General features: G+C 47.6%; 1 protein-coding gene across 1 annotated transcript in view; it reads right to left on the bottom strand.

Moving 5' to 3' along the window:
- IGDCC3 (immunoglobulin superfamily DCC subclass member 3) overlaps window positions 1–27,966 on the bottom strand; it is a 95,785-nt gene that overhangs the window by 26,881 nt on the left and 40,938 nt on the right. Inside the window, exons 3-5 of the mRNA XM_041469093.1 lie at window positions 11,729–11,873; window positions 8,911–9,041; window positions 4,305–4,442 (exon numbers count right to left, since the gene is read on the bottom strand). Coding sequence (XP_041325027.1) covers window positions 4,305–4,442; window positions 8,911–9,041; window positions 11,729–11,873 — 414 coding nt within the window. The remainder of the gene's footprint in view (window positions 1–4,304; window positions 4,443–8,910; window positions 9,042–11,728; window positions 11,874–27,966) is intronic.

Genomic DNA, 27,966 nt, shown 5'->3' with positions numbered 1-27,966 from the left:
GTCCAAATATCAGTATCAATATGCCCTCAGTTTTCTCTCCAACTCCAGCTATTAGAAGTCTGGTGGTTTGAGGAAACATCTCCTGTCCACACATCTTTCATTTCCCTGGAGAACAAAGAAGCTTTGGTGGATCTGCCATTTGGGTCAGTGTGGCCACCTCTAACAGCCACCAAAGATCACTCTGCCTCATCATCTCAGACACCTCTCACTCAACTCCTCCCTTTCCAAAAGCACGGAAAAGCAGTCAGCTAGAAGGTCTTCAGCTAATATCTAGTCCAACTTAGCAACACTGACAACACATATAAATAATACAGTGTTTACACAAGAAATTCCTTGCATTCTGAAAGCTCAGCACTTTGCAGAACTGCTGTGCTGAGGGACTCACACCTGCTTTGCAAAGGTTGCTATTTATTTTAACCCTGTTTTCTTTACAGGGAGACCTGAAGAATGGTTTGCATCAGGCAATCCAAGCCCTTCAAATTCACCTTCCTGGCATCACCTGCCACCACAAAGTCATCTCTTCATGGAGGAGACTGCAAAAGCCAACACTTGCTCAGTTCCCAAAGCTGTCAGGACCCAGGCAGGCTTGAAACCACTGCTCATTTAACATGGCCTTCTACTTTTAAAGAAGTCAAAAGCAGAAAATTTGAGGGCTGAAAAAGAGCCAGTCTGGAGGGAAATGCCTGACAGATTTTCTTTTTCGATCCCTCAGTTGATGAGGACAAAAGGGGGAGGTTCAGCTCTTGTGAAGAGCAGAGTGACCTCTAATTAATAAGGGAAACCATTATCCCAATGGGAGAAGCTCCCAAAAGATGCTCTGGCTATAGACAAGTAGAGACTTCACTGCATCATAGGATGCATTGGAAGGGACCATAAAGATCATCTCATTCCAATCCCCCATCCATGGACAGAGACAATTTCCACTGTCCCAGGTTGCTACAAGCCCCAGCCAACCTGGCCTTGGACACTTCCAGAGATGGGGCAGTCACAGCTTCTCTGGGGAACCTGCACCTGGGCATCCCCACCCTCACAGGGAAGAATTTCTTCCTAACACCCAACCTAAATCTACCCTCTTTCAGCTTAAAGCCATTCCCACCTTGTCCTATCACTGCACACCCTTGCAGAAAGTCCCCCTCCAGCCTTCCTTAGGCCCCTTTAGGTACTTCCAGATTCTCCATGGGGGTGAAGTCTGGATGAAGGATGCCTGTAGTTTGGGAGCCACATGATTTATTTTTCCAAGGTGTATCTGATGCTTTCTGGAGCCCATTCTCCGCCTGCTAACCGAGTGATTGGCACACCAGCACCAATTACAGAGCCCCTTAAAACGTGCCAGGCAATATGAATATGCAACAACACGAACGCCTTTCTTTTGTAAGTAGCAAGTAGAAAGAAAGTAACAACTTTCTAATGTTGATCATTTAGGTCTTTTGTGAATTCTTTGTATTGTGTCATAGTAGCCTTCCACTTTTTAGACACATGGGTCTCCTGCTCCTGAGGACACTGGGCACTGTGGATTAGCATATTTAGAGTACATTGCAACAGTTGACTATTCAGTATGTGAAGTGGTGAAATTTACTCTATTATTTCTAAACACTTACAGGAACGGTGCTCCTGTCAACCAGTCAGCCGTCTATTGCAAGCTTCTGTGTCCAATAAGTTACCAATTAATTGGCTCCTACAATTGTTGTATAGTTTACTTCTTGAATGGCTCCCTCTTTAGTAATTTCCTTCCCATTGTGCGGCCCTTTCTGACAACTTCTGTATAACGCTATCAGATAATCACTGTCCTTTCTTTCTCGCCTCACTTTTCTGTATCTCTCTAAATAGTTTATTATTCTGCTTTGGTACCTTTTATGGAGGCCAGCTCAGTGGCCTGTCAGTTAAAGGGTAAGGATACATTAAAATCGTCGTTCATTCAAAAGGCTTTGCAGTGAGTGCCCAGGATATTCATTTGTGCACACATACAGGTCCAAGCCTGAAGTGCGTGGCTCTGAAAGGAACAGCCCTATCTTCCCTGAACAAACCCTTAATGATTTTACATCTCTCTCAGAGCCTGCTCTCTAATGAATGTTGACATTTCATGCACAGCGAGACACAGGAATTCTGTTTGTGGTCAGGGGCTACAACATATTCCCAAAGAAATTAAATTCAAAATTGATTGTGTGACACTCAAAAACTGGCCCAGAATTTGAATGATTTCTTTCAAGCAAAATATAGCTAGTTGCTTTTCCCACTGAAAACCAGCCAGGTTTTAGCAAAGCCAAAGCAAGAAGTGCAAATGGTGTTTATGGCTTGCTTTCCCCTGTACTAGAAAGCTGTGAAAGCAAAATTGTTCTTTTGCTCCTTTTTGACAGAAGAAATGCCACAATGTCAAAACTGTGAGCAAAGGGGCTCAGAGTTTCCAAAAAGGCAATGTGCCCTGTGCAAAGTCCCAGCACAACAGCAATCCCACAGCTCTTCCTTACTTCTAGAAGGCAAGAAAGAGGCTCACACAGAATTGACTTTTTTGCTTAAATTAAGCCAATCCTATTGCTAAATCAGCTGTATCTCTCTAAGACTTTGTGGTTGTGGATTTTTTTATTTCTGCAAATGGATTAAAGAGATTTTTTTCCTAAGCTGAGTGAGTTATCTGTAGGAGGAAGTTTAGGAAGAAGACCTTCACATGGAGGAAGCCAGAGATGACAGACAGTCTGAGGACCTCCCTGTCCAGCACAAACCCCTCTCCTTCCCCGTGATCACACAGACAAGGAAACATGAAAGTGCTTCCGAAATGGCTACAAAGAGATGACAAACCCTCCAAGTCATCAGAGAGCGCGTGCACCACGTCGCTGTCAGGATCACTGTCATCTTAAACGAGACCTTGTGATGCTTTGGACAGGAAACATTCCTGCTGAAGGGAAGGGAAAATAACAAGATCTGTTTCCCATTCAGTAGCTCTGATTCTGCCACTGTGCTGTGAAATAGTGTGGGGAGGGTATTTATTTTTGGTGGAAGGCAATGCTGAGCTCAGACCATCCAGACAAACACTGTACAGTGCTATTACATCTTCATTATTGCACTGCTCTATAGAGACAAGTGTTTTGAAGAAGGTAATAAGCACTTATAATTAAGGCAATTATAAAGTAGTTTATTATAGTTGAGCACTAACATAGAGCTGTCTTGTGTCCAAGAGAACCAAACCAGTGATACAGAGTATCTGGGGAATTTTTAAAACAGCATCAATCTGATGGTTATGGCTCTGGAGGCGAAAATACCAGTTAGTGGCATACAAAGGCTTATTTTACAAGCCACTAGAGGATGCAAGGAGGGAAAACATGCAAAAAGTGTGCAACTGATATTGGATGAAAGTCCTTACTCCCTGGCAGGCAGCTCTGGAGTGGGAAGTCACCCTGCCCATGAGCTGACCCTGACCCTTGCAGAGCCATGGGGTGGAGTCCCACATCCAGCACAGCAGCATGACACAGAATTATCCCTGTTTGTGCTTCATAGCCACCCTGGGAGACACCAGGAGATGTGCATCCCAAAACTGATGTGACCTCGAGGACCACAAGATCTCCGGAAATCCCAGCTGAACCCAACCCCACTGTGCACACAGGCAGAGTTACAAGCTCTGGGAGATAAAACAAAATTCATCAGCTCTTCACTCAGCACAGGTTTCTGTAGGGCAATGGAAGTGTTGCTCTGAGCAAAACAGTTTGTAAGCTATCATCACAAAGTTAGAACCTAAAATAAACCTTAAAGAAACACAGCCCTTTGCTTCTCCTTGCTTGCATGATGCCATCAGACACTGTCTCTGGTTTCCATGCTGATTTAAAAACGTATCACGGACCCCAGCAGCAAGCATTTGTTTTTTCAGGGCTTCAGACACATTTTAAACACTCTCTCCCCCTTAAAATAGTTTTAAAACTCCCTGAACAGACAGCAAATTTCTTTCAAGTCTGTTTTTATGTGAAAGATGTGTTTGTGTATGATTTTGCTTCTCTAGGCCAACAGTGGTGATGTTTTTGATGCAGCAGCAGAAGATGCTGTCACTTGAGAAAAGATAAAATTATCACCTTTCATGAAACATCTACAGGTTTAACCAACCCACTTCTCTAACAGCTGAAAACAGAATCTTGGCAGAGAGAAAAAACAAAGTGTAGACATGAGGATAAAAAGCACTTCAAGCTTACAATTACCTTCTGTGGGAAGGGAGAGGGTGAATCAGTTGTTGTATAAAACAGTCAGTGGCACCTACCTATTTCCTACATGATGACTATGGAGAGGAGGAGGAGGAGGAAGTCCCAGTGACCCCCAGGGCTTACCGAGGCGGCTCCAGGAGACGATGGGCCGGGGGTTGCCGGTGGCGATGCACTCCAGCACTGCTGTCTGGTGCACGGTCAGCGTCAGGTTCTCCGGGCCCACAAGAATCATGGGGTCCTTGTACACGGTGGAGTGGGAGCCTGCAACGACATCGTCAGAATGCTTCTGGTTCTCTCTTGTTTAAAGGGAACATCGAGGACTTTGGGTATCCTCTAAGTACATCTCTTCTAAGTACATATCCTCTTTCACTGGGAGCTGTAGTCCACATGAGAAGGAGTAATGAGTTCAAACTGGAAGAGAGGAAATTTTGGAAGAGATTCTTCCCTGTTAGGATGGTGAGGCCCTGGCACAGGCTGCCCAGAGAAGTTGTGGATTCCATCCCTGGAAGTGTTCAAGGCCAGGCTGGGCAGGACTCAGAGCAACCTGGGATAGTGGAAGTTGTCCCTGTCCATGGCAGGGGCTGGAATGAGATGACCTTTAAGGGTCCTTCCGACCCAAACCATTCCAGGATTCTAAATTATGTGTCTGGTGTAACCCTCAATAAATCTGAGATGTACATGAAACAAAAGGAGCACAGTGTTTGTGTGACAGTCACACTGAACATGTTTAAAGTGTGCATTGATTATTCCTGGGGAAAACCACTGAAGAAATGATCCAGCCACAAACAGCCCTGTTAACACCTGGATATCAGCAGCATAAAGAAGGAGCTGCACCGTGAACTGCAAAGAGAAGATGTGCATGGTATATAAGGAAAACACAACATGAAAGACAGCAGGAATGCAAATAAATGAGGGAGTCGCTTTATCTTTCAGCATTTCAAGCCACAAAGTAATCCATACAGACCACAATGCCTAACTGTCTCTGTGAGCATCCTCTCTTGCTGCTGGTGTCACTTGCTCCAAAAGACCTGTCCTGGGACAAGGAGTGACAGAGGTAGCAGTCCCTGACTCCTGCTGAGGAGCTTTCTGAGAGGAAACTCCTCTGACTACTGCACCCCACTTTTTCCTACCATTTTCCTGCAGGGAGAGGATGCATCCCATTGCACTGATACAACTGTGATGTATTTGCTGCTCATGATACAATCACTAATCCTTTATTTGCACTGTAGTAGCACCAAGTGGCAGCACCCAAGAATAAAACCCATCATGCAAGATGGATGTACAGACCCATAATAGAACAAAATCCTGGTGCAAGGACCCTGGACACCACACAGGCACAAGAAAGGCAAAAGAAAACACATTTCACTAGACAGAATGACAGCATGGGACAAAAGCATCATCCTGTGTTATGTACACCACAGCTAAACCCACATCTCCTGAGTCCCTAAAAAGTGCCTTATCCCTGAGCCAAATGTCCCAGCAGCCTTTAGTCCCATTTGTTGGAAGCAGGAGAGGAGGAAACCCAAGAGATATTCTCAGTTCTCCATCAGTAAACAGGAACACTGAAAATCTCTGCATTAGTCTTCCTCCCTGTCTCTGATGAGACCTCGGATATACGCCAGAAATGCTGAGGTCAAAGCAGTGCTTAAGGAATTCCATCAATCTTACAGCTGCTGGCAAAAAAAAACTCTGTACACCTGCAAAGAGAAATACCTGGGCTGGTCATCTGCCCCCGAGCAGGAGTGGGGCACGGGAGGGCTGGGGAGCACAGCCCTGGCTGGGCTTTGCCATAGGGATCAACCCACACTGACTCACAACATGGACTTCCCAATGTTCAAAAGGCTCGTTACAGGGAAGTGATCCACCAAAACCTATCTACAGGGGCTTCTCTCCAAGAAAAACAATTTCTTCCTGCACTTTTGAGTGTTATCCTTTCACAGCAGCTCAGGGGCTGGAATCAGGGCATAGCAGGGGGATTCCACAGTGGTCCAAGGGCAAGCACAGATCAGAGCTGCTCGTTTGTTAATTGTTCCTACGGGGGCTAAGCAGGGAGCGATAAAGCGATTCCAAGCTTGTGTGTAAATGGGCAAAATCCAAGAAAAATCACCGTGTCAGTGTGACTTAAGAGCTGACTTTCTCACTAAATGCATTTCACTGCAAGCCATAAAATGCAGATTTTTTTGATGAGAACCAGAATGCACAATAAATTCATATGACCGGCTGGTTAACCCCAAGAGATCTGAAAAACAATACCTTCCCCTCAGTACCTCGGAGTGCCTTTAAAACCCATGTAGATTTATTGTTCTGAATCACAATACTAAATGTTCACGCTTAGAATAATACGGTATTATCAGCGTATTATATAGCGATTCCAATATTTCAAAACATGGAGAAATGAAATGAATTGTCCAAGGTCACCCAAGAATATCAGGAAACAGGAGCCAAACTCAAAGCAGAATTTATGAAACACACTACTTTGACAATAAAATATTTAAATATCATGTTCTTTGATTTCTACTCTGAGTCTTAAATAGATATTCAGGTTTTAAAGTGTGGATTCAGCTCCCTGAGTTTGGGAAAATGCTGTCCAACTCTGGAAGTGGCATTTCCACCACTGCTCACCTTCTCCTGCAAAGGCCATGCAGTGTCCCATAGCTTTGCTGCTGAGCCCACCACCCACAGCAGTGACAGCTCCAGGACCAGCAGGGACTGGGACACAGCAGCCAGATGCCAGCACCGCACAAAGGGACCAACCATGTCCCAACATCAAGGAGGAGGTTTGCTTCTTCAATCAGACCAGCTCTTTGATGCAGGGTCAGGAAGGAAGGAGTGATAAAATGAGGGACTTGTGGCAGGTGAGTGCTGCTGGAGCTCAGCAGGGTTCAGGGCAGCGCAGGGATTTATTCTGAAAGGGGAAAAGGCTCTACTGATGCCCATGGTCCCCCAGGACTCTGCCAGCAGCAGTCACAGTGGGGATGGGGAGGTCCCCAGCACTGCCAGCAGTGACAGGCACTCCAGCAGGGACAGGAGCATCGCCTGCCAGATCTTGATCAAAAGGACAGCAGCAGAGAGAGCCGCAGCTCACACTGGAAAGGTGTCAGTGCAGAGAGGCAGGCAGCCCCCTCAGGAGCAGCTCCACTGAGCAGGCACTTGAAAATAATCAATCAGCAGGACTGGAAGACATCTCTGTGCTGCTCACTGCCGGCAGCCCCGCCATCACTGCCAGGAAGAGGAGGGAGAGGGCTGCAAGCAGGCTCCTTCATCCCCCACGGGCAGCCACCTTCCTCCTCCTCTCCTGCCGGGCTGTGGCAGTGCCCTGCAGGGCACAGGCTTCCAGAGACCATTCTCACCCTCTCCCTCCTCCCTCCCAAGCCAGGGCCTGGATTGGAAACCTCAGGGAGGCAGACCTGTGCTTCTCTGCTGGTGAAGCAATGGCTGAAGCTGCTGCCCAGCAGGGCAAAGTGGGAGCCCTCCTGCCATCATGAAGAGCGGAGAGACCATTCCCTTCACCGTGACACAAGAGGGAGGTGATACAAAAAATTTGCAAGAATTCTGCTTATCCCATCATGGCTAATGCCATGTGCACAGCAGCACTCATGTTAGCTCAGTATTTACTGACACAACACCCACACCAGCAGAGCAATGGCCCATGCACCTCTGTGGCTCACCACAGCCTCTGCTGCCATGCCAAAGCCCAGGGTTCACATGCTAACACATACCTGCTGTCCTGATCTAAGAGATATTTGTGTGTTCTTAGCAAACACCACAGAGCATAAACCTTTTCCATGGAGGTTTAACCCAGTGCAATGAGTTTTCCATGCAAATGTCCAGTTACAGCAGTGCAGGCACTGAAGCATGGTCCAAACCCTTCAACAAACACTTACACAAGGTGCCCATATTCATCATCCGACTGCTTTAAGGAGGAGAAAAAGCCACGAATGTTTCATGGACAGGAAACCTGGAAAATATCCATCTGCAATGAGGGATGGTCAGATGAGAACAACTAAAGCTTTCTGCCCTGCGAGAAATAATAACTCAGGCCAGAAAACTGACATAAAGAACTTCACCACATTGATAATTTACTGCTCTTTATTCCCTCTATGTGGCTACTGTTTGCATAGATCAAGCAAACAGATAAGTAACAGGCACCCAAAGCTCCCAGGTCTTTCAGAACCAGTTAACCTGCTTTCTTTCCCATCAGAGTTGACATACACAGCATCACTCTTCCCTCGGCTTCACCCCATTTCACACGTGCTGCTTTTTTACAGTCAGCAGAGGCTAATATGACACTTGGTACAGGTGTTAAGTCTCTGCTCCAGAACCACTGGCCAGGCAGTGTTTTGGAGGGTGATGGGAAGCTGTGAGATGTGTGCTGGAAAGCCTCCAGCTCCTGGGTACCACCAATTATGTGTATATGATGGACAAGAGCATCACAGCTCAGGGGAAAGACCTTTGGCTGCATGTAAGAAAGAACTCAGAAACACCCACTCAACCATCCCTGGGGAGATTTCCCTTGCCTGCTATCTCCAAAGATGCAATCTCCATTCCCACAGGGAATCTGGGATGTTCCACACCAGAGGGGATCTTAACAACTAACAATCCAGAACAAGGAAAGTGTTATGGCTGGACAGAGGAATGTCTCTCTTGAACTTCAGGCTAAACTTCCTGGTCCAGAGCAGCAGTGGGAAGAAGACAGGAAGGCAGCCAGGACAGCATAGCTGGCACTAACCTGACACGGTGAGCCGTGCCTCCCGGCTGAACTTCACGTTAGCAATATTGGTGGCAACGCAGTGAAATATCCCACTGTCTTCTGCCCTTAGCCCCGTTATCTGGAGAACCCCCTTGGGAAGCAGCGTGTACCTGTGGAAGAGAAAACAGAATCAAAAGCTTGCAAAGCAGGACACGATGTGACAGCAGGCTGCACACCCATCCAGATGAGGCAGGCTGGCTCCCTGCATCCTAGTGCAGAGGTGTCAATACCACCAGGATGTCAACACCCCTTTAGGCTGGGCCACACCTGCTTCTGCATCAGTTCTTACTTTTTTTGGATACTTGAACCTCTGGTCTTCTTCTACAGGGACATAAAAGAAAATAATTTATCTCCTGATGCAATGAGAAGTGGTGATTTTTGTTGGAAGGCTACAAAATAGATGCTTCCTATTTAACCTATGGAAAAGCTCTGGCAGTGCATTTGCATGTGAAGAGAGCTGACATTAGAGTTATCATGACATGGGAATTATCACTCATCAGCTGAAGCACAGTGACCAAGGACAGGCATCAGAAACCTGTGCTCCACCTCCCCACTCCAGGTCCAGGACTCAAATCCCTATGACCTTAAAACTTCACATGCATGAAAAGGAATGTTTAAAATAAATACTGAGCGGGCAAATGTAAACATCAATAAATATTTTATATCTTTAAAACACAGGCACATTTAAATCATGCGTGCATACACACATATATGTACACATACATTACAGGTTGCTTGGCAACCACTTGTTTAAATTGGCTGGTAGTAAGTCATTACACTGTGATGAGTTAATAATCCATTTCCGTCCGGAAGATGAAGAATATCCTTCTCCATATCAGCATATGGTTAAGTGCCTATAACCTGCTCCCTGCGCCGGGTTCCAAACGTGCGGCTCCGTGTCGGTGGCAGCATGACAGCAATCAGCTCTACACGGCCCCAAGTTGATTGCAATCTCTCTGGGACTTTAAAATGCCCATTGTTTTGGATGAATTATACTACAAGAAGCCTTCATTTTTGTTAACAATCTGCCCACAGCATTAGAAGATTCAATTCCAAAGCTATTATTCTGCCTTCAAAGCCTCCAAGTGCAAGACTCGGCATACAAATTTATATACACTTTACACGCAGAAATGCACCAAGCGTGATTAATGCAGAAATCCAATTCAGTTAGAGAAGCAACTCTCATCACCCAGGCTCTGGTGTCAGAGATTAATCTACTGAGCTGACAATAAAAAACTTCCCCAATAACTTTACTCCTACAAAAAGCCAAATCTCTTCAAAAATCAGAACACGAATGTAAGGAAACTGTTCCTAGGCTACATCCTCCAGGGCCTGGGCAAACTCCCTTCCCCAGAGGAGAAGCAGCAGGAACGAGCACAGCTTGGACCTTTCCGGGTTGGAGAAAAGTCTTGGCTTCTCAGCCTTGGGGTTCCCCAGCCCTGGAGAAACGAAGTCCTGGTCACAATTAAATCCCTGCCACATTTCTGACCAGCTCCACAACTGTGTCCCTGGGCTCAAATGCAAAGGATCAATGATGCATGAAGGACTTTAGGGAAACTTCACCTGTCCTGCAACATCCCACTGGGATGCCACAAGGCATCCGGCACAGTTCTCCACCCCTTTCTTCTGCTGGTGGATCAGTGGCTCTGCTCTACCACATCCCCAGTTCAGCACCTGTATGAGTAAGAAGCCTTCAGACGAGATCAAGTTCAACAAATCAACCCTGCACTGGGCTAAAAAAAGCTTAGCTGAAAAATGCAAGGAAAAACAAAACCTGTCAGTTGCAGTTTTCCACAGCAGATTTGGGCCTCTTGGGTCCTTCTACTGTAAGTTCACTGCCACTCTGAGAAGGTCAGGCATTGTTCCAGCCCTCGTGTTTTCTCCTGCCTCCAAAGAACCCAACCACATTCTGCTGCAGAACTGACATTTTTAAGAATAGGGGCTTTCAGGAAAATATTTACAGCTTCCTGGTTTCGCCTATTCCCAAGGCAGGGATGTCAATCCGTGCTGGAGGTGTGCTGTGAGCGATTGTCTCGCGCCGCTGGTTGTGCGGCTCCCGAGCTGCAGCCGGGGCAGCCGGCAGCGGGCACGCGTTTCCTGCCAGCTGTGCCGCGATCAAACCCTGATGAGGGACGTTTCCGACACGAAGGGAGAGGCCTGTCAAACACAGGAAGTGGCGACGTGCCGCTCCAGGTCTAGGCTGGGAAGGGAGGCAGCTGGAGTTTCTCTTTAGGAGACTGTTTGGGAAATGGCAGCTCAGGGTGCTGTGGGAAGTGCTCTGCAGAGCTCCCCGGTTGCCACACATGAGGGAGTCCACCTGGCAATAGCAGCCACAGTGAAATTCAGCACTTGCAAGAGTCCAGGACCCATATGCAAGATCCTAAGTCATGAATCTGCCTCAGAAAGAGTTACACAAAATGGAGCCATGGAGGATGAAGGATGCCAAAGCTACCCAGCTCTTTGAGGATTGCTGGGCAGGTCTCAATACTCAATATTGGAAAATAAACCTGGAGCAGGGTTGATCAAAGACAGTCAGTGCAAGCCCTTAAAAATCAACTAATAGCTTTATCTACCTCTCCTGAGAAATGCCAGTACTCCTACAAGGTGTTTGGCCAAAAGGAGAACCAAACCAGAAAAGCCACAACACACTAAACAAGAGTCTTCCATGGTGGAAACATTGGCCAAGACCCTTAGCCCAGGTTAGCTGTGTCCAAGTACAACTGTGGAAGCAATAGAAAGTCTGGTCATCTTTTCCCAGCTGGACAAAGGCCAGCAGCACATAGCTTAGACATGTTACCTTTCGTTGTCTGTGTTGACTGGCATGCTGTTCTTATGCCATAGGATGACTGGCTCAGGCAAGCCGTGGATCTGGCACTGGAATCTTGCTACACCACCTTCCTCCACCACTGCATTCTGAGGGTGGATGTGGAAGTCAGACATTGCTGGAAGACAAAACGAGAGACAAAATTATTCACATGTGAAGAAAGATCCAACAACTGGAAGATGTCAACAACTTCGTGACCTAGAAACACTTTTATTTCCCACAGAATGCAAATGGGACTGTAATGCAATGTAAGAGCAGAAGGCCAGCTTGCAGCTTAACCTTCTGCATGGAAAAACAAGACTAGTGGGAAGTTCTTGGTATCCCACCTGCCTCTGCACGTTGAACTGATTGGCTCAACCAGAACAGCAGACTTTGCTCCAAGACCCTCATGGTCCCAGCAAGGTCTGCTGGGGCAGCAAGAAGCACAGACACTGCACTGGCACTTATCAGAGGCCATTCCCGATAGCTTGAGCAGTCTTTGCATCCTAGACCACATCAAAAGAGAGATGGATTCTTTCTGTTGCCATCAGTGTTTTATCTGTTGTAAATATCCTTCTGATATATACAGCTTGACTCCTAAACTCATGTTATTTAAATACCTCGAGCAGAAGAATGCCAAAATACCCTAGTGAAACATACAGCCCTCGGTTTCCACCTGTTTGCAGGTGCTCCAACTCATTGCATACTCTGCCTTCCAGCACCACAGCAGGAACAGCCACATCCCCGGGTTGGGGAGCAAAAAGATTCAGCCAAAAAAATAGAACAGCTGCCAAGAGCTCAGCAAAATGAGGCTTTTGGGGCTGGGACTACCCGACAGTAAATGATGAGCCCCGGCATGCCCACAGAGGGTGAACACGAGCCAGCCTGTTCCAGCAAGCCACAGCTGTAACCACCGTGTGGAAACACTCTGGCACGCTGTTAGAGCTACATAAATAATACCATAATCATTACTATTAATTAATTGGAAGGTGCTGCCTGTTGACTCCGCAATAAACATATTCAAAGCTAATAAACATCCCAGTGGTTATTGAGCTCGTGATTCATTTAAAGTGCTGCATCCACAGGAAGGTCTCTCGCATTACCATACAAAACAAACTCCAGGAGAACCCCCTGCTCTGCTGCCCCAGTCTGGCGACACCCCTCTCTCCAGCAAGAAAACCTCGTCCCCTTTTACATGCATCAAGTGCAATGACTGTGGGTCTGCCAAGGAACAAGCTGCCTATGTGTCAGGGCAGCTTAATCATTCATCTGCAAACTGCAGTTGGGCTCAGGCAGATGGGAGATGGCCATTAGCAATCATACATTAAATATGTGTTGCATTAACCTGCGCTGCTCCCGCAACCACCGCTCTCAACCCGCTGATGGCAGATTTGTTAAGCTGATGGAGTAACACGGAGCAAAGCCCCAGCCCTGCACAGTTGCAGGGTTGGGAAGGTTTTGCAGGTATGAGGCTGGGATGGGCAGTCAGGAGCCAGACTGGGGAGTGGCTGCGCAATGTTCCAGCCAGATGGCGACACACCAGCACAAGGTGAAAGATCACGGAAAATTGTATTTCTCTTTCCCAAGATAAAAGCCAATTCAATTATCCTCTCTGGTATAGGATTATAGGATGGAGCCCAATGGTGCAATGGCAATTTACCCAATTCATATAGATTTAGCCTTGAAATGAGACTGATCATGGCCCAGAGCATTCAGACATGGAAAGGAGCCCAAAGGCTGCTAGGAGGTCTCTCATCACCAGGTGATGCCGCTTCCAAGGTGGCAAGGGATGCTTCAAAAGATGGGGGATCCATGGGTGCCTGCAGCAGGGGAGCTCAAGGGAGCCTGCAGAACATTTCAAGGCTGAAGACCCAGACCAGGATGAGCACTTTTGCAAAGTCAAAGCTTATGGACCCTCACCAAGGAACGAATCCAGGTATTACTGAGAATGACACAAAGCTAAGAAAATTTTTTAAAAAACAGGGATTCAGATGCCTGCAAGAAAATTCCTTTCAACTGTACAGATGCTCAGCACTGAGGTTTTCTAGTGGTTGACAGGGTTGATAAAAGAGGGAGGTGTGAATGAGAACAGCCCAGCACAGACTTCGCTCTGCTGGCTATGGAATTCATTGCCATTCCTTTATTTCAATAATATCACCTCTTATAGGTAAAACTGCAGCAATAACCTCTACTCTTAAAGACACCAGTATTAATATTTATCATGAATAAAACATGGCAAGTTATAAATAATTCAGTTATGAGGATGTTAAGTAAAATATTACTCTTCAACGACACTATAATGTGGCTTTGAAGCACAGTTTTATGTTAAATGCCTAGGAAACACTGTGACCCTTGCCAAGACCAGCTGGTTTGCAGAAGATGCATTAAAAATTCATGCACTGAGCTACAAAATGCTATTTTTAAAATAGGTTTACGAGTTTATTTACAGTTGCAGAGACAAAAGACTTTTGGAGCATCTCCTGTAAAACAGCAACAAAACTTCAATGTGAGTGATTACTGGCTTTTCAGCCTGGGAATAAATCACCGGGGAGAAGGAGAGGAGAGGGATAGGAGCTCAACTGCTTCACACGGCATTGCCTCAGGAGCTAAATCTCTGCTGACCTATGTGAGGTTTTTATATATGTCCCAACTGACTGTAACAAACTCAAGCAGCAGAGTGCCTGCTCCTGTTTGTCACTTGTCTTCCCGTGGCAAGCAGCAGGCCCCCGTTACCAGCCGGGCGCTTTTGTTCCAGACGCCAAGGAGAAGAGCTGCACGTCAGCCCGGGTGGGGTTGGCCAGCAGCCAGGGAGCTGCAGCTCATTTCTATGCTAATGGCTATAATAATTTTTAAAATAAATACATGCAATCACAATATTCACCCGCGAGCTCCTAAGAGGGGAGGCACTCACTAATCCATCTGCCAGCGGTCTCTGCCATCCAGCAATGCAGCAGCATCCATGTGCCAGCAAAGGGACTGGTGCTGCCCCAGGCCTTTTTTATCATCATCAGAGGGGTGAGTGCCATCCTGTTTCCATTAAACTTCCCTCTGCCATCTCCTTGTGTCATCAAGCCATAAAAATAACATAAATCACATGCACACTCATTGCTCCACGTTAATGCTCCAAACTGTGATGTCTCAGTGCTTCTGCTATCATCCCACTCTGGATTTTGGCTATGGGACACAGCAACTGCCACAGGGCACAGAAAGACAAAATTAGGGCTTACAGCAGACAGGGAATGGTCCTGGCAGCCCTCTGACACATGGAGGAGCCTCCTCCAAAAGATGCTGTCCAGGGCTAGATTCAGATTGAATGTTGCCTGTCTACAGGCACACAGACACATGAAGCAGAAGAGTTACTCTTCTCCTCTCCTTCCCCTGTGTTATATAATTAAGGACATCAACGAGGATGATGCTGGATCACAGGCAAGGCTCTTCCATAAAGAAACCCCCATGCTTGGGATTGCCCACCACTTAACCCCCACTGGGATGCAGTCCCTGAAGGCATGTCCTACGGACACAGGTGAGCAGCAACTCTCATCCTCATCCATATTCATGGAGGATTCATTCTGGGGTCTCCTCTAATCAAATCACAAGCACTTTCTCCATCCCAACAGGCCTGGTGGAAAGGCCAATGGAATAAAAATGAAAATAGCTATCGAGTGAAATTTTCTCTACTCCATAAAAAACTAAATTGAAACCATTAATGGCCAATCCTTTTTTGCTCAGTGCAGCATTAGTGCTAAGCCAGAGATTGACCTAGATTTGATATAGAAAAATAAAACATTAACTTGGTATGTCAAAGCAAATCCCAGGCCTTTAGAGTCATTAAAACACAAACATTGTGCAGGCACAAGGAGAGGAGGAAGACTTGAAAGGTTCTGTGCCAAACATGGTGTTAGGAGAGCATTTGGAAAGGCCAGCTAGTTCTGCAATCAAATTGCCTCTTGATTTTAAATTACTTATGGGGAAACAGAGACCCAGGCTGGCTCTGACACAAGATGATGCTGGGGAGGAGTGAGCACCCACACCACCACAGATGCCACACAGTCCACAAATAGCAGCACACAAGTGAAGATCTTTTCTTCACATTTCTGCCACCAACCTGTTAAATTCAGACCTTTTCCAATGGAGGATTGTGGTTAAAATGTCTCTCAGTTAACACAGTATAAGGAACAAGAGTTTTATGGGGATGTGCCTCCAGTACCTGGGCTTCCAGATGCTCCTACCAAGGAGAGCGGGCTTCATTATCTCCGTTACAACTGAGGAAGGTGAAATCTGGGAGGCAAATTATTTTCCCAGAGCAAAGAACAAGCCATAGGCAAGCTGACTCTTTCCAAGATTGGCTCCATTCCAATGACAGTGAGCTGCTGATTTTTATACTGAATTTCTCTACGTACTAATAAAATTGAATTCCTCCTCAGGTCAGGAGAAGCCAGGGTTGTTTTTTAAAACACAATGAACACCATGCCAATTAATGCCAAACCTGAACCACTCTCAAATCAGGCTGAGAGCTCTGGCAGAACCAACCTTCAGTATCTGTGAGACTCACGGAGCACCCAACACCTTTTCCTGAAAGCCACCGAGGCAAGAAGAGAGATTAAATTTGCAATTTCCTCTTGGCTTAAGAGACCTTCACCACTAAATCAGCAACCTGCCAGGGAACACTCTCAAAGAAGTCAGCAGGTGAAGGCTCTGCAGACTCAGGTCTTATTTGTCCCCTCCTCACTCTGGAAATGGAAGATTTGCCAATGAGAAGGAGCCGGCACAAGAGACGGGTGGCGTGTGGACACCACAAATCCCATCCTCTCCTCTCTTCCCCCTGCCTTCAAACAGCAACGCCTGCCCAAGCCTTTAAGAAAAAGACACTGAATCTTCTTTCTATACATTTTTTTTTAAAGATGCATTTTTATAAAGCTAAAAACAAGCCCACGGCAGGCCAGCCCGGTGGCTGCTCCAGCTGCAGAGCAGGCTCTGCGCCTGCGAGCCGGCCCTGCGTGTCTAATGACGCTATTGTGCGAGGTTGTTGCTGAACTGCCATGAGCCCAATTTTGAATGCAAGTTGCTTTGTGCATAGTGAAGCGTGAACAACAGCGCCGCCCATTTATCTATTTAATTCTCCAGGAGTAGCAGGAGCGGGGCCCTTCGCTCACATCTAAAGGGAAGAAAAATCGCCTTTCTCTCAGCTTTGGAAAGGGAGGGAAATATTAAAGAGCAGCCGTGCCTCTCCCAGCACAGAGGAAAATCCTCTCTGCCCCTGTCCACTAATCATAGTGGGGAAAATCCCAAATCTCCATTGTCCATGCTGAGCCTCAGATCTCAAAAGAATATGGGCTGCAAGACTCAGGAGAGTTTGAAGCAAGGAAGACATTTTAGAGGAATGTAGTTCATTTAAGAGGAACCAAAATACCTGGTGAGATAAAAGAGGGAGGATGACCCACCTCGGTCTGTGCAGAGGTAGAGGGAAATGGTCACTCCTGAACACTTTGTATTTGGAATATTTGTAAACAAGTCCTTATTCCTCTTTTGCTTTGGCCGTTGTTTTCTCCCCCTGGAGCTAACAGGATGGCTCAGAGCATGGAGGATGGTGCAGGATCTGCTCTCTCTGCATTTTGCATCCTCATGTCTCTTGTTTTCACCCACAACCAAAGCTGACTGGAAGAATTTAAAATAGGCTGAGAAGACAGCACATGATACAGACCTCCCTAGCTGAGGAACAAAGTCTCCACCTGGCCTGTTTTCTTCTCCTGTCCCAAGCTCCTGGGACAGGGATGAAAGGGAGACAACAGAGATAATGCCTCACAGTGGGACACAGCAGCTGCCCACGGGAGGGAACATGCAACAGATATTTTACAAGAGGAGTAGGGGGGAAAATCTACTACCTCATGACCCAAGTCAACCAGGAGGCAAATTTTTGTCTAGTCTGGGACTGTGGCTTCTCAACTTTCTGCATAACAGATTAAATGACTGTGAGCCAAATCCAGCTCAGGTCACCTCCCCGCTGCATCGCAATGAACAGCTCTGATGGACGCTACTGACCCATGACTTATTGTTGGGTTTGCTGCTTTCAGAAGCAGAAAAAAGCACAGAGCCCTGTAGGGGCTGCTTCCGCTTAGGGATGATAAATATCCTGTGAAAGTAATGAACACATCTTCACTGCATGCAGAGCAGGGGTCAGAGGGAACATCCTCAGGAGCCCCTGGTTGCTCTACCCACCCTGCACGAGCGAAGGAACCAAGCTGTGAGGAGGATGATGGGCTCTTCCTGAAAAGGTCCCTGTAGGGTGGCACCTGGAAACCCTTTGAATGCCTGCACTTCAGCTCCACTCCTCTTCCTGCTTGACTGAATGTGCTGCTCATTGCCAGCACAGCCAGCCTGTCCTGCACAATCACAGGTGTTTCCAAACCCATATTCTAGTCCTAGAGAACTTAGTATATTCATGGTATTTATTATAGTTCACTTATTGGAAAATTAACCATACCACCATCAGTTGTTGTTGCAGGGGTACTCTCCTGTGAGCAAGAAAGATTTTTGACTGGATAAATGCAGCCTCTGCATGGAAACCACACATGGAAATGAACAGGGACCTATGACCCAAGGACTGTTCTATACTGCAGTATCTCACCATTTCTATAAAACTCACAAAATGCTGCACCTCTAGAGAGAGAGACTGTTCCCACAGTGTTCCAGCACAGCACACGACGGAGCGTCCCCAACATTCAACAGCCCACCACCCTGGTTTGTCTTACCTTAGGGGAGCAGAGAGCACCAGGGAGCTGCCAATGCCAGAGGAAACCCTTGAGAGCATCTGGCATTTGCTACTCTCTCCCTTGTGCAGCAGCACTGCCCAAATGCTGCCTCCTGAGACCCAAGACCTACTATAATGTGGCTGCAGCCAGAAATCATCCCATCCTGGAAGCAAGAGCAGGGAGTCCCTGTATATCAGCACAAACACCCTCTCTGAGGTGCAGCGAGAAACCAGGGCTGTCTGAGCACCCTTACACCTTTCCTATAAAGTCACTGGTTATTACAGGACAGGCACTAAGTGCCACTCATGGTCATAACCAAAATCCAACATCATCCCTCCCTTGAGTACCAATAGCACACTCTACCCGGAGGCAATGCTGCTCCTTATAAACCACTTTGAAAGATGCATCTTGGCAATCCCATGGATCAAATCTCTCACTTCCCTCCATGCTCAGAGCACATGGCAGCATCCCATCATGTTACCTGCTATGCCAAGCAGCACAACAGACAGCCCAGGGTGGTTATCCATCTTCCAGCACCCTCTTGTTTTGCAGGGGGATCACTAATAAACAGCCCCTTTAGCGCTCTCAAATTGGTTTCAGGGAGAGCAGAAGTTGCTGGCAAAGAGGGAGGCATTGCTGGGAGAGACCTTTATCAGGGAGCTCTATCGCAGTAATTTTTCAAGATGAAATTGCTCTCCGGCTCATGACAGCATTTAGTGTATCCTGAGGCGACCATTTGTGAAGCCAAACCTGTGGTCTTGCTTCCCTGCTGCTGAAGGGAAGGGGGAGTATTAAATGTCATAAACAACTCTTAATTTGCCTGGGTGGACTGCACATGGGGCTGGTGATCCTGCAGGGCAGGAAGGGGTTATCTGTCAACTGCACAGGGCTCCAGCACCAAGGGTGATGTTGGCCAGGCAACACTGGCTACTGTGACACCTGCCCAGAGGTACAACACACCACAAAGGGCTCCTGTGCTTTTGTGGGGTGACTTCTTAAGAAACCCCAGCAGCACATGAGGCTCCTCCATCCCAAATCAGGGCTCCCTCCAGCATCACAGAAGATGTCCCCTCCTGTTGCATTCACAGCAATGGCTTCTTCAGGACTTTCCTCTGAAGCACGCATTCACTCTTTGCAAAACAGCAATGATTTATCCCACTCAAGTGCCCCTGCAGACCCCTGAAGTAATGAGAAAATGAAAGGCAAGCTGTCCACAAGCCTCTGGGAAAGGTTGGCTCGACAAGGGCAGAGCAAAGCGTGCAGTATATGCTGCCAGCAGGCAGGTCTCATGCCAGATTCCCATCCAGAGCTCCTCGTGTTTTTCCTACTCTGACACACACAATTAAGACAAATTACATAGTTACCATTTTGATTTGTTGCACAATACTGATGTTTTCCATCCCTCTCCCAAATATTGATGGAGACAGTAAAAGAGGAAGCTCCCACACAGCTGGTTTTGGCCCTGGACCACTTTATTTGCAGCCAACTCCTTCCAATATCGAGCGCGGATGGACGAGCAATCCTGCCTTTCATCAGCTCGGAGAGGCAGCGAGCCAAGCAAGCACGAGGTGTTATCCTCAGCAGCCCTCACAACACCTCTGAGTAGAAACATCCCTGCTCAGACCTCCCTGAGCAAAGCCAGCAGCTTCCCTGCTTTTTTGTGCTCACAGACGAGCGCACACTTTGTTTTGGCATCTCCGGAGGCACTGGTGGAATCCGTAAAGGTGAAGGCAAGGAAGCTTTTCATCACGACTGCCCACGGAAATGCCATCAGCCCCGCTTTCAGACAGGGAGCTGTCCTGATTTACAGGCTAATGAATTTTAAATGAGATGCATTTTTTAATTTTTTGTTGTCAGCCCCCATTTTTCTGCCAGCAATCATTCCAGTAATAGCTTTAAATTTTCAGCATCTGTTTTTACCAGCTCTCTTGTAATTAGTTTACTAATGTATTTCACTGCGCCTTTGTTATTTTCAGAGAATTACTTCATTCCCAGCTATCAGAGATAGTGCACTTCAGTCTATAAGGAGTTTGGCCTTTGTTCCCCCGTGGTTATTCACATGGGGGAAGATGGCTCAGTGAATGACAAGCCTTTCTATCACTACACATTCTCCATTTAATGTCTTTATACTGGCTCATTAATTACCACAGAAATCTCCTTTCCAAATGGAACCTGTGATTTATAGAAGACTTGGGCAAGGTGCCATTTTTATAGGGCCGGCAGCAAACAGCACCAGTGCTGGCAATTCACCCTTCATTTTCCCTCCGGCTGCAGCAGGGTCAGCCCTGCTGAGGTGGGAGCTTTGCCTGGGCAAGGGAGCTCAGAGAGTGCTCAGTACTGCTGAGCCACGGGCATCGCTGCTCTGGCTCGGCTGGGATGGCCAAGCCCATGGCAAATTGAGACACAGCCCGTTCTGCCTGCTGCACAGATTGAGATATTCCCTTGGGCAGCAGCTGAGGAGTGCCTGGAAGAGGTGAAACTGCCTCTGAAATGATCTCTTTCCTGAATCTGATGGTCCAAGGGGTGGCAATGCATACAGCAAAGTATCTCATAGGTCTTGGCAAAAACCCAAGCACAAGACTCTGGCTTTCATGATGGAGTGGGCAGTCAGAGGTGATGGGCTCTGTGGCACCCAAAGGCATGTCTCTGCTGTGTCCCACCACACAGCAGGCCTGAGTGCAAGCTGTATCCCTCAGACTCCACAGCATTACAGACTTGCAAACCTCCCAGCACATGGGGTCCAGGCAGGGGGAAGAGCTTCCCAAAGACATAAGGCAAAGGCTCCCTGTGGACCCAAGGCAGCCGGAGAAGGGGGGAAAGGCGGCTGTGGAAGTACCCCAAACAACGGTCTCTCTGTCCGACGGAAATTAACTTTAAATCCTTCAGAACAGTATGTCTTTCACCACGTCCATACTCTGCCGAGCATGATAAACTACTCCCCTTCTTTATTAAGGAATGAAACAGAAGTGGAAATGGTGCACACGATAACTAAATAAGTTATTTAAATAGAAAAATAATCACAAAAGGCTGGATTCCCACAGAGGAGCTGCCTTACATCACAGCAAGGGAAATACTCAGCATCCCCTGTGCACAGGGAGAGGAGAGACCACAGGATCACAGCACTGAGCCAGAGCAAGCGGGGCACAGGGCTAACGTTGCGAAGAACTGCTCTAAAGCTCCTTTCTGTTCATTTTGACTCTGAATTTCATTCCAACACAGGTGATTTTTCTAAATGCTGAAAGCTGCTCTGCTCCCATGCCTTGGTGTTGAGCACAGATATTGTGCTTCGATGTTGCCCAGTCCAGACTGAAGGGGATAATGTCAAAGCTGTAGAAAGGACTGAACTGTTGTGATCCTGAGAAAATCCAGGTTCCTCCCAGGTCTGCTTTTCCTCCTAGCAGCAGCTAAGCCGTTAGCTGTCATCTCATCCCTGTGGCTGAGTTACTATATAAATTCCTGTTCGCTCCTTGGCAATAGCAACAGCTTCCTATTTTGCTGGCAGCAATCCAGGGGAAATTCAAGCTGAATTACAGCCATTCTTCAGAAAATAGGCCAAATCCACGAAAGCAGGACACATGACCGCAGACGTAGAGCTCGTCCTTTTTTCTATTTATTTCACGGCGAGAAGCCCCGTTGGCTGAAAATAGCTTATCTCTGGAAGTCCCCCTTTCCGTTCACGGCTGCCGCTCCTGGCTGCCAGCCAAACCATTACCACCTCAAAGAGAAAGTTCATAGCTCCGGCGTATCGGCCCCACGGTACAGGACGTGCGGTTTGATGTTTTCACTGATTTCTCTCTGGGAGCTCCGAGGAGATGGGGATTGTATTTCTGTGCACGAGCCAGAGTGTTAACTCCTTTCCTGCGCCTCTGCTGCACCCCAGCATTGCTTGTCAGAGTAGGCACAGTAGTGTGTAAACATGTGCATGTATGTGGACATATGACAGGAATAACTTGTTCCCTTTGAGGGTGGGGAGGCCCTGGCACAGGCTGCCCAGAGAAGCTGTGGATGCCCTATCCCTGGAAGTGTTCAAGGCCAACTTGGACAGGGCTTGAAGCAATCTGTTCTGGTGGAAGGTGTTCCTGACCATGGCAGGAGGTTGGAAGTACATGCTCTTTAAGTTCCCCTCCAATGCAACCCAGTCTAGGGTTCAATGATTTTATGATACAGTATGGGGGTGGCAACACAGGTCAGACTCTGTGAGCCAGGGTCACTCCAGACACCCACTCCCATGACAAGGTGGCAGCTTCCATTTCATGCCAGGTCAATGTGAAGAAGCCACTCTATCTCAAAGCACCTCTGCCCCCACAGTGAACCTTTTCTCCTCCCTGTGCACCCCACAGCATCCTAAATATGAACATCACCATCCTGGTAGACAAACACAAGGTGAACCTTTTCTCCTCCCTGTGCACCCCACAGCATCCTAAATATGACCGGAAGACACATCACCATCCTGGTAGATAAACACAAATAAGGATACAAGAGAATGGTTAAAGATAAGGATGTGGAAGATGGTGACACAGAGGAAGGAAGTGATAGCAGAGTTACAAACCAGCAATCTCACCATCTTTATCTTCCTCGCTATCATCAGACCATCACTGAACCCAAGGAGCAGTGATGCATTCCAGAAAACACAGTTCTCCAGGGAAGACTGGCTTCTTGTTGATAAGAAGCAGGGAGGCTTATCTCCTAAACCCACTGTGACACCTCACCCTGGGCCCAGTTTATCAAATTAAACTCATTACCTTTGAGGACTCATTGAAAAGAGGTGGCAGGAGAAAAGTCATGGGTCAAGGAGGCAACGCCGCCACCACCCTGCGGTGCCGCTCCTGGATGAGCGCGTCCTTTCCGGCACGTGCCGAGCAGCCGTGGGACAACACTGCCTGGGAAAGCAGCACCAGCACGAAACCATCCCAGAGCATCACGTCAAGGAAGCAAAGTGACAGAAAAAGGGGATGCCCTGATTTCCTGCCAGGCCATCACAGGGCTCTCTGATTCATGGCACCTACAGCCACACCACGCAGGGCTTTGCTCGCTGGGCGAGATTCCTGATTAAAGATGGTTTACAGGAGCAGGTTTCAATACGGTAGAAAAACAATCTGACTGTGTCCATGGGAGAGCCACGATTGTGATCTGCCATCACCCAGCCTCTGGACTGTGTCACAACCACACACAGAACTTTGCATACGCATCTCTTACTGCCACAGAGAAATAACCAAGTCCTTTCTTTGAGGAATTTTTAAAACGAGCAGTCAAGCGAAACTAAATTTCAGCTTTGAGCACTTTGCTAAGGCATTCAGATATACACTTCAGATGCTTCTAATTTTTTTTGCTTTTTTATCCTTGATTAAACAAAGGTCACCCCAGGCGGTGCCTCTCCTCTTTTTGCAAGGACCTTTGGTACTGTTTATGGGCACAGGATACAACAAGAAGCCCTGGGTAACAGGAGGAGAGGGGAGTGAGGCTCAGGAAGCCTTTGAAGAGCATTCCTGTGGGATGCTCCCGGATGGGATAACCATCAGCTCGAAGGGCTACAAGGAGGGGTTTTACCAATTTGTTGGGAGGAGAAGAGGTTGGAAGAGCCTGTGTTATTTCCTACTGTAAATTTGCAAATATTTTACTCAAATTTTTCTGCTTTTTCCTGTGCTTGTGCACCCTGAAACTCACTTGGGCAGGCTGGGGAGAGAAGGCAGCCAGGCTCCCTGAGCAGTGGTTCCCTGACTAGGAGTCACAGATTCTCCTGTGACTACCAGCACCTAAGCCAGCACCTAAGCCTTCTGCAAGCACTCCAAGTCCCTACACCCTCCATTGATCTCCACCCACCCTACCAAACAATCCCTGGCAATCAAATGCAGCGTCATGGACAAAAGACAAGAGGAGGTGCTGAAAAAGAAACCCAGCACACAGTGCCAAGCCTGGAGAAGAGGTCAACATTGACATTGCAGCTCCTGTCAAAGGAGGAAGAGGTAGAAGACATGATGGATACTCAGGCAGCCACACAATTCAAATTTAAATACCAGCATTTGCTTTCAAAGACTGTCAGTGATGGGACAGCCAGACAGACCTGCAACTGCCTGGGACTCCTCTGTCCCCATCCCTGCTCACGCACTTGCTGTTCTCATTTGCTTCCCAGACTCATTCCCCATCCAGGTGCCAAGGTTATCATCATTTAGCCACCTAAGTTCTCCGTCAGCATGAAATTTCATTTTAATTAAAGCTTAAGTTTGGGATGCCCACATGAGTGTGGAAAGCTGCGTGGGCTGGAGTGATGATAAATGCCAAGGAGCGGCAGCACTGCAGAAGTGATGTGGGTTTTAGGGAGCAGGCAGAGGTCAAACACTGCACCTGAAAGCAGGGATTGCAGAGAGGCATTTTTAGTGACTTTGAGCTCTGAACTTGAGCTTTGCCCCTGTGTTTGCAGCACACTGGGGAAATGAGAGGCAAAGCCCTGTAAGCTTGATCTTCACAGGGCCTTTGCAGGGATGCTCAGTGTGCCCTGTACCAAACCTAAGGCATCAGTCCTCTCCCTCCTGAAATGTGCATCTTCGTCAGAAAAAAACACTTGCAGCCCAAAACAGATGCCTCTTCAGTATTAACAAAAGAGATGAAAACTCTGTAACAAACAGGTGATTGTAGCACAGACTGTTAAGAGACCTTAAAAACTGCTGGAACACCTGAAATATTCAGGAAGGCAATTAAATCTATTTTAACAAAACCTCATGGCATATAATGGCCCCCCAGGAGACCCACTGTAATATCCTAATAACTTGTTTATGTGACCCAAATGTCCAAGAGGACGTTCCATGAGGGTGTGCATGCACATGGGACTGTGCACCCCACATGCATATTCAGGCAGAGAATAAAAGACAGGAGAAGCAAAGTCCTTAAGATACTTGCGTGGTGCAAGGCAGGAGCATCCGCATGGAAAACACTGTCAGCAACTTCACAGCCCTCGCCACCACGAAGCAAATAAATAAATAAAGAGAGCTGCAGGAATTAGCTGTGAGGGTGACAGCACTGAAGGAAAATGAAAGCAGAAAGGGGGGTAAGAAAAAAACATCCAGCCCGGCTCGCTTTTGTGTTCTCGCACAATGGGGCACGTCAGCTCCAGAGCCTCCGCAAGCCATCACCCGCCATCTGGCAGCGGGCTGGGCCGCTAATGGGAGGCCCCGGAGCCCCAGCTGACTCCCAGAGCCACAGGGGAAATCAAGCTGATGATCTCCCCACATTAAGCCATCTAAATTAATGCAGATGCGCGGCCCGATCGCGAGAAATTCGGCTGGTGAGCGAGCGGTGCGAGGCAGCTGCAGTGCCACGAAGCCGGGAGCCACAGCCCAGCGCTGAGCTCAGCAGAGAGGGTGAGAGCCACCCCTGCTCTTCTGCAAGAAAAATTATTGGTGAGGGTTTCTGGAAGCGCTGCCCTTTTCATGCAGTGCTGGCAGCTCGGCTGCGAGAAGCACAACCCCGGCCAGATGCAAATTCTGCAGCAGCGGGGACAGCCCAGATTAAGTCAGACCATGCTCTCATTAACTAATGTCCCTGTAATGCCCTAACGGAGCAGAGTGGCTGGGAAATTACTGTGCATGGGGTCCAGGCAAAGCAGGGGATGGAGGTGTCGATGTGAGCGCTCTGGGCCAGGTTCAGCAGCAGTGCTTCTCCCTAGGAGCAACCCCCATGGTTTTGGCAGGGTGGACCCCAGAGGACTCAGGTGCCAAAGGAACATTTGCAGCCATGAATGTCTGAATTCCCTAAGCACTATGGTACTGGACAAGGGCGCAGAGCCCGGCAATGAATCACAAGGGAAAAGTCAGCGCTGGTGCAGCAGAGGGCTGGCTGAGCACCTTGCCAAGGATGTGAGTTCAGCTCCAGCCTCTTCCCTTGCCAGCTGTTGCATGAGGATCAAGAGAACAAACCACCAGGGGTTAAAGATGCACAGCGCTCTCAAGGCATGGAAATGTGTGCTGGAGAGGGCATCTTCAACCCAGGGGGACACACAACCCCTCCTTTTCCCCTGCATCTAACACAACCGTGCCTCCCAAAGCTCCCAGGTGCCACCCTGGGGAAGTCTGGATGCTGATCCATATCTGATGCAGGTCAGAGCTCTCTGAAGGGACTCAGCTCTGGCTGAAGCAATGCACTAAGATCTGCCCCTTCCATCTGGGTGCAAACAGAAAAGCCAACCTTCAGGAAGGAGTTTTGTTTCTGCCCTCCATCACTGGCTTCATGGAACTGATGGGAACCCAGTTCCTGTAAGCAGCAGTGGCACTTATCATCCGTGCCAAAAAAACCCCACATACCTCCCCAGAGCGAGCTCAACCAGCAGGGACATCCTGGGAATTGCTGCAACAAACCTCAGACCAAGCAAAACCCAAACCTTTTAACAACTGAGGCACATTTCAGTCTCCCCAGGTCCAGCTGCTGTTGCACAGCCCAGGAAACCTCTGGGGGTGGCAGCGATGCCTTGCAACAAGCAGGTATTTGGGGATCCATCACTGTCACTGACAGCTGAGATCCTGCTTACAGCACCAAGGGTAAACCCAGACCCTTTCTAATGACTTTGGATTCATAACCTATTCCCCACAGACGGAAAATTTTATTCCCAAATGCACTGAGACCCACATGGTAGCAGCTTGAGTGATTACAGTCTCTGCTATCATTTGCAGGGAGGCAGAAAAACCCCCCATTTTACCTAAAGGGGAGGGTGGTAGCATATGGTAAGCGTAGGTTACACTCAGCCCCAGGAGCAAAGCTGCAGCCCTTGCACAGCTCACACTGCTTCTGAAGCATGTTCCAGGTCAGTAATATCCCACCAGAAGAGAGGTAGAATTTTTCCTGGGGTAGGAATAGGGGAGAAAACCTCCCCATGCAAAATTTGCTTCCAAATTCAAGCTAGTTGAAATAATCTGTTGGTAAACACAAAGCACCATTGGGGTAACAGCTGAGTGGAGGCCTATATTAAGCAAGCATCTTCAGATGAAAATATCACTCATCTAAAAGGCATCACTATTCATTCATGCTCAATAAAACACAAAATGGTTACAGATAGAGCTGATGGAAAATGAGAGAGAGAAATGGAAGTAAAGGTAATGCTGCCAGGCAGGAAACAGCACAAAAAGGAAAAAAAAAAAAAAGGAAATATCACTGTGAAGAGGTTGATTTAGCATTCTGCTCTAGGAGAAATTTCAAAAGCAGGTTTTAATATCTGATAAAACTTCACTGCTGGTTGCCATGCTGCCTGACAGAAGCACAGAAGGGGACTAATAGCCCTGGCATGCAACATGATAAAACATTTTAACCACATAGCTTCACTTGGACTTGCCACTTTTAAGGCCGTTTTACGGTTCACTGCTATCCCTCAGTGTCCTACCAACACCCCCTGAGCATGCACAAGCTCTCCTCTACCCACCAGGCAGTTATCTTCCCCCAAGGATGATTTCTTCCAGCCTGCAGATTTTCACAGGTGAATATTACCATTTGGCAGCATTG

The sequence above is a fragment of the Pyrgilauda ruficollis genome, unplaced genomic scaffold, assembly GCF_017590135.1.
Source record: "Pyrgilauda ruficollis isolate IOZ18807 unplaced genomic scaffold, ASM1759013v1 scaffold23, whole genome shotgun sequence".
NCBI classification, from domain to species: domain Eukaryota; kingdom Metazoa; phylum Chordata; class Aves; order Passeriformes; family Passeridae; genus Pyrgilauda; species Pyrgilauda ruficollis.
This window is presented reverse-complemented; position numbering and strand designations above follow the sequence as displayed.